General features: G+C 34.6%; 1 protein-coding gene across 3 annotated transcripts in view; it reads left to right on the top strand.

Annotated features, from left to right (window-relative positions):
• The window catches only part of LOC134211760 (sex determination protein fruitless), a 191,266-nt gene extending 183,483 nt beyond the window's left edge, over positions 1-7,783 (top strand). For 2 of the 3 annotated variants that reach the window (XM_062688969.1, XM_062688968.1), the window contains exons 9-10: positions 922-1,198; positions 1,514-7,783. In XM_062688969.1, the coding sequence (XP_062544953.1) occupies positions 922-1,198; positions 1,514-1,900 (664 nt within the window). In that variant the 3' untranslated portion in view covers positions 1,901-7,783. The remainder of the gene's footprint in view (positions 1-921; positions 1,199-1,513) is intronic. The other variant, XM_062688970.1, reaches the window with a different exon arrangement.
• Positions 7,784-14,444: the final 6,661 nt, after the last annotated feature.

The following is a 14,444-nucleotide window of genomic DNA, read 5'->3' as shown; positions in this document are numbered from 1 at the left end:
TAACATTGACATGTTTTTGGCAATTAAATGAGTTTCTACTTCAATCAATGAATTAAATTACTCATAGACAAATTCAACCTCTTTTTTCTCGGTTCAGATTTTGTGCACTCAAACACACAAACATCATAGACTAAACTCTGCTCTCCTAATTGAAACGTCCATAAATTGCATAAATAGAACACCCCTACAGTTTTTCCCATTCCAGTTACGTTCATATTTCTTCTAATAATCATATTTTGTATTAATATAACAATAATATATTCATTGGAATTCATGAATTTGATAAAAAAAGCCTATAGTCAAATTTCAATATTCCTTTTTCAAGCCCTCTCCCACAACCCAGATACGTCACATATTGTGAAAATAATTATATTGTATATTAAAATTACGTACATACATTGAAATTAAAAATTTAAAATTTAAAATTTCAAAAAAAAATCGAAGAAAACAATACTCCAGATAATCGAGTCTTAAATTCCGGATAATCGAACCTCGTTAATACGGTAGTACGATAAACCCGTAGTCTGAGCATGCTATAAACATGTAACATGTTAGCATGTTAAAACAAAATAAAAATGTTCATCCGAGAATTCACATAATATTTACCGCCAAGGCTAAGGAAGGCTCAAATAATATGCTATATATAATAGTTAATCTTATTGAAAAAGATAAAAAAAAATATTGTATTGCGTATTGACTTGAAAAATACTTTAGATAAATTTTAATGTAACAATTCCATTCTAATAGGAGGTTGTTAAACTGGTGGGGAATGTAACTAATTTAATGAATAAAGGTGTGCCTCTAGGTGACACGGATCGCAGGTGTCTCTTATATTGTTATAATAAGCATGTTGTTCCTGGTGGTGGATATCTTTGGGTAATTCTTCTTCTTGTTTCTTGCGATTCTATTTTCCATTCACAGGCAGGGACATATGTCAATAAACCAGGCTGCGATCCACTACAATCTGCCGTATAGCTCGCTTTATGGTCGATTCAAGCGTGGTAAATATGACAATCCAAACAGCGGTAATCCATCGCACTCGAACCACGGAGCAGGTGGTGTAGGCGGAGGCGGTAACATCGGAGGTATCGGAGGGAACGTAGGAGCGTCAGCAGTAACGATGGCTGGCGTTACCAGCAGCCCTCAGATGGAATTTAAAATAGAACCCCAACACAATGAACATAGTCCAGAGAACACGGTAAATTACAGTTATTATTAATTCGCAGTAGAAACCAATAAGAACTATCATGTAGAAACAATACCACTCTTAACTTTCCCAGTAATAACTTCTTTTAGTAGTCACACATTTTAATATACATAACATTAGCATCGAAAGCTAAAACTTATTTGGATAAATTACAAAAGATAGTACTGATGATATTTCTATAGTAAAGCAACATGATTGCATCAACCAATCAATCTGCTATCTATTAGCTTGAATATGGTAGTGTACATCTATATTATTGAAATATAATGAAATGAATCAAACAATCAATTTTCCAAAACAAAACAGACAACAGAAGAATTCGGAGCAAATGATTTAATAACGATATTCCAGCAACATTATAATCCTGCGCTAACAACGTCGTTATCGACATCGTCCCTGCCGCCTTCGACGCAAACCCATCACATCGTACCATCACCATCGCCTGTCAATATCCACATCATAAATTCCAATCATCACCACCATCAGCTGCAGCCGACTCCGCCGCCACCGCATCAAACAGTTTCAACGACGCATCACGCAGCAATACAGGGAAACCAACCGCAGCTGATACAGCATCACATCATTCCGCAGCAGCACCACATCATCTATCAGCAGCCTCTCCAGCAGATACAGCAACAACCGCAGTACCATCCTATGTATCACATTATCAAACAGGAGAACGACAGAAGTTGAAGTTATCGATATCCAATAATTTCGCCGTTGCCGGTCCGGCAAACATCTTCCACAAAACAACTAAATTGTTAGTAAACAGTATAGTTTAAAGCCCTGCACCACGTGTACCACTACCGTCGCAGATAGCATGATATTTGCTTCTTTCCTGGTCCCTGTGTTCTATTTCGATTTTTTTACAGTTTTAGTCCTTATATTATATCATCAGTGGACATCGTATTAAAAAATTGAAGAAACTCGAAACTCTTTTATCCGAAGTCGAAGATAAATGTCACAACAGAGTACAATATACGAGTTTATTTGGGAAATGATACACGTGGTTAAGTGCGATAAATCAAACATCAGGATTGATATAGATGACTATTATCGTGGTAACAGTAAATTGCTATAATGAGAATATCTTTATTGGAAGTGATAGAGTGATTGCTGAATAAAATGTTTTAAACATAACTCTTCCATTGCATTAAAAAATAATTGCAATTTCATTTATATGTTGACTGTCCAAAACGAATGGATATTTTTTCAGTATAAAGCCCGCCAAATCTGTGGCTCTCAGGATTTTCGTATGATTTTGTCTCACTCGTTATGCATTTTGTGTAAAGAATATAACTTAACTTTCAAATGCTAAATAGTTTATAAATATGACAGGATAATATCATTTCATAGTAACATATACAACTAAATTATACTTATTAGGAAACATCTACTTATGTTAAGTTTTAATGACTTGCTTTGAAGGATGCGTGAAACGTGAATCTATCCTTCCACGAAAAACATCGGAGACTTTTTGAGATTTTGTATTTAGAAATGTTCTTTACTCGCACTATAAGAGTTGTTAAGTGTTTTATAATTTATGCAAAATAGTTTGTTTCATCAAAATTTAAACAGGTAATAGCATGAGGCAATATTGCACATTGTCCGCTCTGTTCTGTATGCTTAGTGTGTATGGAATCAACAACTTTATTTCAAAAACAAAAACATAAGTCATTATCGCAAAGCTACCACAAAACATTTCCTTTCTCAAAGATAACTTTTTTACAATGACTTTGAACATTTTTTTTAAATCTTCATTAACGTGATTGGCCTTCGAACATCATCTCATAGCTCCTGTGTTCTTCTCATGAAAAATCAAGCAATGAAAAGGAATTTGATTTAGTTATCATTTTTGTGACATTCTTCATCAGTGAGCACGCATGTTAGCGAAAAGAAGCAACGAAATTGGTGCTGTATTTCTTCGTTTCGCGATGAGATGAATATATGTTCAGTGAGATGTAAAACGGAACGATTCTTTTACCACTTATAATAAGGCGTCCAATATTATTATTATTGTCTTTATTCAAAAGGGTTTCAACTCTTGGCTGGCTCACCTCTGGAGAGCGGTTCACTAATTACGTACGGACTGTATATGGGGGGAGGGGGTCTCTCATTCTTTTACGATTTATATAAACAAAAAAATGTGCTTATTCTGCGTCCCATATGAGGTGAGGCATTTCGAATGAAGTGAGAATTTTCGATACCTCCCATTTGAATTACACGGTCGTCTCACGTGAGACGGGTGGAAATCGACAATTCTCGAGTCATACGAGACGCAAAATAAGCACATATTTATTGAAAAAATCCAATGTAAGGGGGAAGGGACCAGAAAACCCCAAAAAATGCTAACGTAATACGTGTACGGCCCCTTAAACAATTGTGGTTTCCTAAACGATTCTCAAAAACTGAATGTGTAATCAATGACTATCAACAGGTCGTTTTTTGGCCGGCTGTAAAAGTCTTAACTGAATACTGCGAATACAGTGGTGTTCGCAATAATAACAGAAAAACAACAGCTTTTGTTTTCTAAATACTGATCTGAAAAACGATTAAATAAATAGTTACAAACTTGATTATAGGTTACTACTAAGGATACCTATAAGAATATATAAATAATATGAATTGTCATATTCCACACTATGAATGGCCAATATATTAAAAATAAGCACTGCTATTAATTCGAACAATTTGACATCTAGTATGTCATTTTTCAACAAATTCAATAAATTTGATATTTCGTGTATGACAATTTCAACATATTTGTAGTTTATTGCTAAAATTTCAGCTCAATCGGTCATCGGGGACCAAAGTTACAGTGTGCCAAAGTTGGCTAATTTGTATGAATATCGGCCTTTGCTGCTATTATTCCGAACACCACGGTACTTCAGAACGTGAAATTGGAGATTTTGCACGATTTTACGTTTTTCACTAATGATTACTCTTGCCAAATAAAGTCATCTATGTTCTTCAGTAGTTTTAATTTGACGCGCGCGTGTATGTGTGTGAGTGTGCGTGTCTGTGCGTGTACGCATGTGTTTGTGTGCGGAGGTGTGCTTGGAATTTCCGATTTGCAATTGAGTCTAGTTTTGCTATTGAAAATTGGCCCTGTCTCCCATTGCGTTGCACAATTTTTGATACAAAATTGTTTTTTTTGTTTCCAATGAATGGAAAAAAATAGATTTATTTCAGAAATTGCTGCAATGCATTAAAAAATATGTGAGTAGGAGGAAATAAAGGAATCTATCTTACTGAAGTGTTATTTTGTACTATTTTTTTAAATTACATTTCATAATACACGAGGAAGGCACGGGTGGGTGGATTAATCTTTTTTTTTCTCAATTTGTGGAACAAAAAAATCGTGACGCTTACTCTATTGAATATTCAATGAAATCGTCAACATTTGTGCTTCAATATATTTTCAACAATGAGATGTTTGTACTATTGAACCAAACAGTCAGAATTTTAAAAAATGTTTTTTTGTTACTTTATCAATATACACTATTTGACTCTAATGATTATTACTAATTAAATAAAAAAAAACCTCAATACTTAAACGAGGCATACGGTAATCAAATCCTGACGACACTCTGTTAAAAACACGTATATACACGTAACGAGAACGGTAATCGAAATCGCAGGTACGTGGGATTGCGAACTAACGGGGGTTAACGTTTATGTTGATTCTGCGCTCAGTTCTTTTTTCATACTTTGCATTTTACTGTTTGATGTTTTGGACCGGTACAGACTGGATAACATTTGATTTCATTCAATTTACCAACCAGATAAATTGTATGTTCCAACACCCGAGAATCCTGACCTTGTATTATGTTCAGTTTACGAACTGAATAACATGCTATTATTGCTTGTCATAAGACGAGTTAATACAATCCAATTGAGTTCCACCACTTAATTGTATCTTGACAGATACGTATTTCGACCTCAACAGTAAGGCCGTCTTCAGTGTCTCGTACTTGACTCGAGTCAAGTACGAGACACTGAAGACGGCCTTACTGTTGAGGTCGAAATACGTATCTGTCAAGATACAATTAAGTGGTGGAATTCAATGGGATTGTATTAACTCGTCTTATGACAAGTGAAGACATTCCACTAAAAAGCTCAAAATAATTTTCTTATCATGCTATTATTGAATTGTCGTCACGAGCAATGTCAGTCCAGTCTGAACATTAGGCTTTCAGCGATCGTGTACGTACACGCACGTTTCACTCACACTTCTACTCGGTTTGTTTGCAACCACGAGCAGCTGTCACGGCAAAATCAAATGGGATTGTTTGCAACCACGAACCTGCGTTCGTGTTGGTGAGAAATGTCGGCGAGACCCTAATAGTTTGAAATTTTGGGCTCTAAACGTATACATCTCGCGCATAGAATCATAAGGACGTTACTGTATTCATCGATTTGCTCAATTACTCAGCTGTTTCAGAAGCTACAGTCGTGATTGTCCCTTCTGGTATAACATGCAATCATTCTTTATCACACTAAACCTAAACTACCACTATTCGCTACATTGATAAAAAAAACATCAACGAAGAGAAATCGATCAATGCACGCCCCTATGATTCTAAGTGCGAGGCATAGTCTAGAACCATAGTACAAACATTGTTTCTGCAAGAAAAAGTAAAACATATCCAAGTTCCTTCAAATCTAAAGTGGAGCGCATGCCAATAATATTCAAACAAAAGTCCAGAGAGAAATAAAAAAATCTATTTTTCATCTCTGTAGACACTCAAGATACGTACTCCACACTCTAATAGCCTATTCAGATTACGCCATTTATTATAATAAATATAATGATAAAGAGTAACTTGGTGCCACATACATTCAGTTTTCTATCCAATATTTAATTCGATAATTAATAAAATAAATAGCGTAATTTCAATAGGCTATAACTTTCATCTACTCAGTGGCTGAGTAAAATTGCATTACCGTTTCTTTGCTTCCCACGGAAATTGGGTAGAAGAAGATGGCAATACAATTTTACTCAGTCACTGAGTAGGTAAAAGTTAGAGTACATGATGCGTGAAGTGAACAAATATAAAATCTCTTTTTTGTCCCATTGATGTTAATACAGTGGAGTAGGTGGGAAATGTAATATAAATGCATGAAATGATTAAATCGAACAACATTTCTTAAAGATTTTTCTATTGGAGTTTAAATTTTTATTATTTTTCCCACAAAACATTAAACCTCCCCTCGAATAATTAAATTTGGGCACGATACGATTTTTTAAGGGTCGTAGTCAGAAGAGGATAACGAAATTTGTTTCCGCCTAATTTACTTCAGAAAGCTCCTATTGCGGTTGGCGCTGATGCTGTTGATGCATGTTAACTTATTTTACACAGCTTGCAAAACAATCTTTGTCTCCAACTGTAAATAAGTAAGAACGAAGCAAATCAGCATTTCAGCTGCTTCTCCGTTTCTGCTCCAATTGCACTTGTATCAGGTTGCGATATGTTTGTTTTTATAACTTGTATCGATTATGAGAGATTTTTAAGTCTCTCTTTTATCGTCTATCCTTATCAATTGGGAGCAAATTATATAATCCTTTGCCAAACAGCATAAGAAACTTACGTTAAATAGTCCTTGAATAAGAAAACATGTGTGGTATGATATTTATTTCAGTACATTTGACCTAAAAAAAAAATGAAAAAAAAATCAGTTTAGTTTTGGAGACTGAGCGTTGGTTTAAAACCAGCAATATCCATGCATATATTTATTTCTGAGACCAAGAAAAAATCAACAACCAGTCAAATAGGTTATCTTTTTACACTATTTCGTTTTTCTCGTGATAGTTATAAATTAAAAAATGAGCAAAACAATTAACGAAGCACAAGTCGATCCATCTACTCATTCGAAAGGAATATTATGACTATAATCGATTTCATACATACAACAATTACTCAATCTGGTATCTACAAACACATTTTGTTGTTTACTTTTTTATTCCATAAAATCTCAGAACTCCGAAGTTATATATAATTTGCAGGGCGACATAGTCAACGTGCAATGGACGATTTGTTGTATTAAAAAATGAAACGTGTGAAAAATCAATATTCTTAGAAGAAGAAAAACTGCAACACGAATAAATTTTGGATCATTGATTATATCGTAGGAACCAAAACAGTTAAATCGTGGATTGAAAACATGTGGCTAAAACTAGTGATTAAAACTAGCGATGTATGAGATTGAATGTTTAGGAATCATTAAATTTTTAGATTAGCTAGGCAGATTCCCTTCCGACAAGCAGAAATGTCTTAGAATTGCATTTTTCAAGAGAAAAATGACTGTTATCACATTGAAACCCCAAAATAACACACATTCAATAGCTGGAACATTATTGTTATTTATCGGTGTATGCGGTCTTTTTTCATACCACTGTACAATAGGGTAGGCTGGACAAAATGGATGTACTAAAAAGTGCGAGTTTATTATTTCGAGCGTTTCGTCCTTTAAACTTGTATGCGGAAATATTTTTGACAAAATTTTGGACTATTTTTATCTCAGTATTACACTTGTTTTAAAATTTCTAAATGAAAAATCCAACTGTTCGACGGATAGATTTTGCTAAAACATTTTCATCTATATATGTTTTTTCCATTGTTTTTAATGAAAAAAATGAGGCCATTTACAGTCGTAGAAATGGACAATGCCCATCCATATTCATTTGAAAATCCATAATGTCTGGTCTCACCTTATACATTCATTGACCATTATGTCTGGCCGTCTGGGTAAGACTGTTCAAGTGAATTGAGCTAGTTAACTTGAACGCGATTTGAAGATGTCAACCACTTCATTTCAAGTGAATTTGAAGTAACGTTCTTCTAATATGCTCATTATGTGTCAAGTCATCTGAATTCAACTGAGTTGATCAGTTTACTTGTTAAAAATAAACCTAACATAATTTTAATAAAACATACAGCTATTTAGAGGACGTTTGTGATCTTGCTTTAGCACCTTCATTTTTAGTTGATTTAAAATTAATTGAACAATATTAATCTCATCCATATTGTCCCCTCTCCATAGAAAAGATCAAACAAATAAGGCGGAAGTAGCATTTAATTATTAGATAACACTCAAGAAACAACAATACTTTGTATGTAATTAGTTGTATCAGAAAATCTTTGTGAATTGGTTTAAATTGTTCGCATGTAAGGAAAAGATATTAAATACAACGCAAAAATGTCGACAAATGGACATTTGCCTTAAACATGTGTTTTATTTGCTTTCCAATATCCCTTTATTTCTCTATTTAACATTTATTTTCTTCTGCATTCTTTTCCTCAAATTAACGATAAAGTTTGATTTGTTTCTGCATCAGTTGCTATGTAATTTGCCTGGCGAAAGCATTTCGATATTTTATTTTACTGTTTAGTTATGATGTACCTAGCTTTCCGATATTTTTCGCCGACAATAATATTCACCACTTAGAAACTGAATACATGACAAATAGTAGCATAAAAACTATTACTTGCAAATTCGATCACCAATCAAAGTAAATCCAAAAAGCAGTTTTATCAACAGTACATATTAGCAATCAACGGCAGAATTATAACACTATTAGAACAAGACATGACATAAAAATTAAATTCTACTTAACGCTGTAGAAAAAATATATCGTGTAGATTTTAATATGAAAAAATCGGTGGTGAAAATAGAAGAAAAATAACATACAACTGATATGTGTACAAATTAAGCAAAAGTATATACATACATGCATTATATTATATATATACATATTACATGTGGATATTAAAACAGGATATTTTCAATGAAATATTATGATTACTGCCATATTAATCGTGTCTAATGTCACATCCATAATAACCTGTTTAGATTAAAGATAGTGGAATATATAGATGAGCGAAGATAAAAATCTTCTGTCTTAAAGCGAACTGTCAAACGTGTCTCCAAACGAGCATGACGTCTCGATTTGAATGAAAATTTTAAGAGGTGTGAGGTCACGGTATACAGACAACAAGGTAGGCTCGTAAGAAAAATGACACTGACGTGAGTGACGCATATTTTATCGCCACATATTAGAGTAAAAAGGTAAGCATGCTGAGACCGTAGAGCATCGTCTCAGTTCAGCTTGTGCGAAGATAGTAGTGACGACATATGTTTACATTCCAACTGAATGTTTACATACGTGCTGAGCCTGCCTTGTTTTCTGTGTGCCGTGGTGTGAGGTGTGATGTCATATCTGCCTGGCACACGGTAAAAAAAGCCAACCATGCTTTCTATAGATTCCACTATTTCGGGACTGATTTGCAATTTGGGCGTAATTTATTTTGTAAACAAACATTGGAAAGTGAATTCATGCTAAAGCAAGCATTTCCAGGGTTGTTACGACTACGCGGATTTCGCGATTTTCGCGGATTTGGCGCGAATTTACATAACGATTTTAGGGCTTCGCGCGGATTTGGCGCGGATTTAGTTTTAGGTGGAAATTTAATAAATAAAATGCAAAATCTAGGGAAGTTGTTTATATATTTAGTCTTCTTCTTCTTATTGGCATTACATCCCCACACTGGGACAGAGCCGCTTGCTTTGTAGCCGCGCGTCTTACCGCACGGCTTAGGAGGGCCCTAATTAGTTTTATGTCTATCTAAATGGGCTTTATTTTCATTAGCAAATGTTTTTGACAACAAATTTACGTTATAAACATTATGTTTCGGATATGTCCAAGTCCTTATTTAATAGCATGCACACAAACCATGTCTATTGAAGGACTTGACCACCCATTTTCATCTTGCCAATTTCTTTGTAATCTCTTTGTAATCTTTATAATATTTGTCAGTTTCTGATTGGTTATTTCTTTTACGATGCTTCAAAAGTTTTTCGTCAGGAATTCTTTCATAATGTTGGAACATTTTATATGTTATAAAACTCATCTAGAACAAATAAGGGTTTATACAACACTTGAAAAAATAAAAGTGTTCTTCGATGAGGCATCTGCCTCATTTTAATTAGTTCTTCTGTAGAGAGTCGATCAAATATTAAAAGATGATTCTCAAAAGTTATTTCTTGGGTTTTTTGTGATATTTCGATGATATTTTACAAGATTACCAACAGAACCCGAAGAAACTCCTGAAGAAACTTTCACAAGGACCCTATGATCATCCTTGTATGAATACCTTGTAAATAAATTTCCATAGCCTAAAGAGGATTTCTGCAGCATTTAAAATCCGAAAAATATAGACATTTTTGGATGAATTTCTGCGGAATTTCCTAGAGTCGTGACCACAGGAATGACTATAAAATCGAAAAGAATGCAACCTTGAATCTACAAAAGAGTTATAGCGCAGCGATGATCACAGGAATTTCTGTAATAAGTGCTCAAAAATTGCACCGGTTGTTTTTCCGCTGCAAGTCACCAATCACTAGAGCGATTTCCGTAGGAATTCATTAAGGGATTTCTGCAAGTAAGCTCTGAAGATTTTCCGCAGGTGGTTTTTGGAGAATTTACTTGAACTCACAATAAAATTCCCAAATGAATTACAGAATAATTACCCTGGGGAAATTTTGAAAGCATACTCGGTTCCTATAGATGTCCTCGAAAGAATTTCCACAGACAATTTTGGAGCGACTTGTGCAACTCGGCAGATCCAAGAACAGTTGGATTTCTGCAAACATTTCCATGAAAATTTCTGCGAGAATTCCCGGAGAATTGACCGCAGACCGCAGTAAAAAAAGGCCAAACAAATTTCTGCATTAATTTTTAGAAATTTTTTTTACAAGAATTGAAGGAGAAATAACGGACTAATTTCTGTAGAAGTTTACGCAAATTAATCTGCCGAAATTCCAAACAAATAATGAAAATATTCCTCTGGAATTTCCAAAGGAATTTACGCTTGATTCTGACTTAAAAATCAACGGAGCTTGAGCAACTATGTTAGCCTATGTTAGCTATGTTAGCCAAAACCATCATCTCATCCAAAAAACGATGATTATTCAAATAGTGTTGACTGTTTAGTACTTTTTCCTTTAGATTCAGTACTTCTAGTGGTAAACAGGGCCATTTAGAAGGGTTGTAATACTTACTGCGGTTTACTTAGTCCTATTTGCATTTTGATACAAACATATGTTGCAGTTCAAAATCATATTTGAAATCAGTAGGGTAACCGTACCCTTAGTGGAGGTAGCACCAATAATGGAGGTAGTGGGGTTTTAATGAGATTTATCATAAATATACCATTTACAATGGTTTTAGTTGATGCGTCGTGCTTTAAATATGCTGTTAAATGCAACTTATCCTAAAATTTCGCTTGAAAAACTATCAAAAACAATGATTTTCCTTAATAAAATTGACTTTCTTGCACCTATAGTGGTGCAACTGTACCAATAGTGGCGAGTCCCATAAGAAATCAATGGATAGCACCACTATGGGAACCAAAATTATTTTTTACCGCCACTAAAGGAACAGTGTACCCATAGTGGCGCAAGCAATATTTGGTAATTGTTGATGTTAAATGACATCAATCTCATTTTTGTTAGCAAATTTATTAGTTTATCTATTGACTAAGATATTAAAGCTGTAAATTTCCCATAATTATCAATTTTTTAAAAATATTTTCTTTTGTGGATCTACTAATACCTCCACTATTGGTACCGTTACCCTAATCCAGCTTTCCGCGAGCGGTAATGGTCCAATGCACCGAGTTCATCATTGACGTTTGAGACGGGCGCTGTTTACTAAGAATGAATACTTTTTCATTCATCGAGTTCATGCAAGTGTTCATTTTTAGTAAACAGCGCCCGTCTCAAACGTCATTGTGTTCATTCGGTGCATTGGACCATGGCCGCCAATTTGCCTGAGGGTTAGTCTCTGATTTGCGTTTGACGTTTGTGGAGGTAAACTGCATACACCGTTCCGAGCATTTTGATCAATGTGCTAAATAAGAACTGGCTGGCAGGCAAACTGGCGACCATTACTGCTCGCGGAAAGCTGGATATTATAAAAAATGAACTTGAATAGAAGGCGTTCAATAAATTGTGATACAAAAATTGATATTTTACATGTAGTTGCTTAGAATTTAGCTCTGGATCGCGCAAATTTGTCGCGGAATCGATTTTATATCGCGCGGAAATGGCGCGGATTTGATTTTAGTCGGCGCGGATTTGGCGCGGAAAATATTTCAAGATCTCCGTAACAACCCTGCATTTCATGAAAAAACACGATATGGATCCGACAGATTAAGCTTTCCTCTACCAAATAAGGGAATTAGTTTGGGATAAAAACGCTTGCATTCTCCGGAATCCATGGAATCACAAATCAGTCCCGATTTATAGTTCAGATGACAAGCTTTATAACATGATAGGTATATTAAATGAAAATAAGATGGGTGAACTTTGGCATACAGATAGATACTTTTCACCATGTGATAAAACTCATAATCTGAACAGACTGCAATGTTAGCGTGTGAAGTATGTTCACTTAATTCGGTAAGTAAAACAGATGCTGAGCCTTCCGGGTAATGTGGGATATACTACGAAAAGGCCGAATGAAATCAGCAAAGCAGCCCGTTGTTGCTTTGCCGGGTTTATTCGTTCTGTTTGGTACGGCATTATCACATGTAACGAGTGTTCCAAATGAACTCGTCGACAACCTCAAATCGCATCACATCTACCATGCTGTACCCTTATTCCGTTCATGCAAGATAAATAATAAAGAATATATGTCTAAAAATAACAGAAAACTATACAAAACTATGGTTATGTATGCATGAATTGAAATAAAAAGTAACGTTATGTTTAGCGATTAGGTAAAGCCCTCAGTCCACTGTTTGTCATAATGACAAATATTTGTCAAGTTGATCCGGACATCTACCAAACCGATTAAAAATCGACATGAATATCAGGCTGACTTGACAAATATTTGTCATTATGACAAACAGTGTACTGATAACTTAACAGTGTAATTTAAACAAAGCTTGTTGGACTTCATGACCGCCGCCATTTCGATTGTTTTCATTACCTCACTTGCTAAGAACGTCTTTCTTACTATTTAAGGGTTTTTAGGTAAGAATTTGCCCCAAACACGAAACACGAAAAAAAATGTCTAAATAATCGAAAGGAAAAACCGAAATATTTTCTACATTTTGATGAAGCATCTAACATTTCGGCGAGGCAAAATGCCCTACTGGGACTAGCCTACACGGTACTACGCGTTTCCACGCACTGTTCATACCAGAATGCTGATTTGCCGACGCGTGGTCCGTTGTTCCTTACGAGCTTCAAGCTAAAAAGCGTTTTGCCTTATGAGTTTTCCGGCAGTAAAATATCACTACTTTTTTTGAAATATAGATATTATTAATATGATGTAGGTATTCAACAATTTTAAAATGGCAGTAATTGTTTTGCTAGGGCATATCTAGACAAAATAGATATTTAATGCAAAAACACAGATTAATCCACCTACAGTGAGATTTTGACCCTTCCTTAGTTATAAGGAAATATTTCCAGACTTCAGTATTTAAAACGAGATAAAACTACTCAGCTTCCCACGGTGATTTAACGTGAAAGTTACAAAATAATTGCCTACCCAAAGGCGGATTTCATGTGTTGAGTGACAACACAACGAATGATAACGCACTGTGTACTTCATGCTGCCTATCTATAAGGCGCTCGTCGGATTGAATAGCTATGAAGGCATAGTTGAAACTATCGTAACGCTGGTAGCATTTATTGTACTCGTAATTTTCAGAGACCTTTATAGTAATTAATTCAGAACTAACTAAATCAGTCATTGATCTGAGCGAAACTCAATAGCGTTTAATAATAACATATATTTCCACTTATGGATGCCTAATTTTGTAAAACTAATCTTGTTTAATACCTTAAAAATGAGTGGGATTTATATGGTAGTAAATCTCAGAATTTGCACACATACGCACACATACATGTATATAAATGGTCTATTAGTGTCTCAAAACATGCTCACATTTGCTATCTAGCTTCAACTGAAGAAATTTTAACGTTTTTGCTTTTCTGAGAAGATTTTTTTGTACATACTTCTATATGTTCCTCAATTAAAATCATTTGTTTCTTTGAAACAAATCAGAAAAATTGGCATATTCCCATATCATATAATTTGTTATAATTAAAGTTTCAATATTAAAGTGAATTTGTTTCAAACACCATACATTTTATTTCATAATTCACGAGATATTTGATAGATTAATACGTAACACACCTGCGTGACGCATACAAAGTGAAA

Source organism: Armigeres subalbatus, chromosome 2 (assembly GCF_024139115.2).
Source record: "Armigeres subalbatus isolate Guangzhou_Male chromosome 2, GZ_Asu_2, whole genome shotgun sequence".
NCBI lineage: Eukaryota > Metazoa > Arthropoda > Insecta > Diptera > Culicidae > Armigeres > Armigeres subalbatus.
Note: the sequence above shows the minus strand (reverse complement) of the source record. Positions and strands in the feature narration are given on the sequence as shown.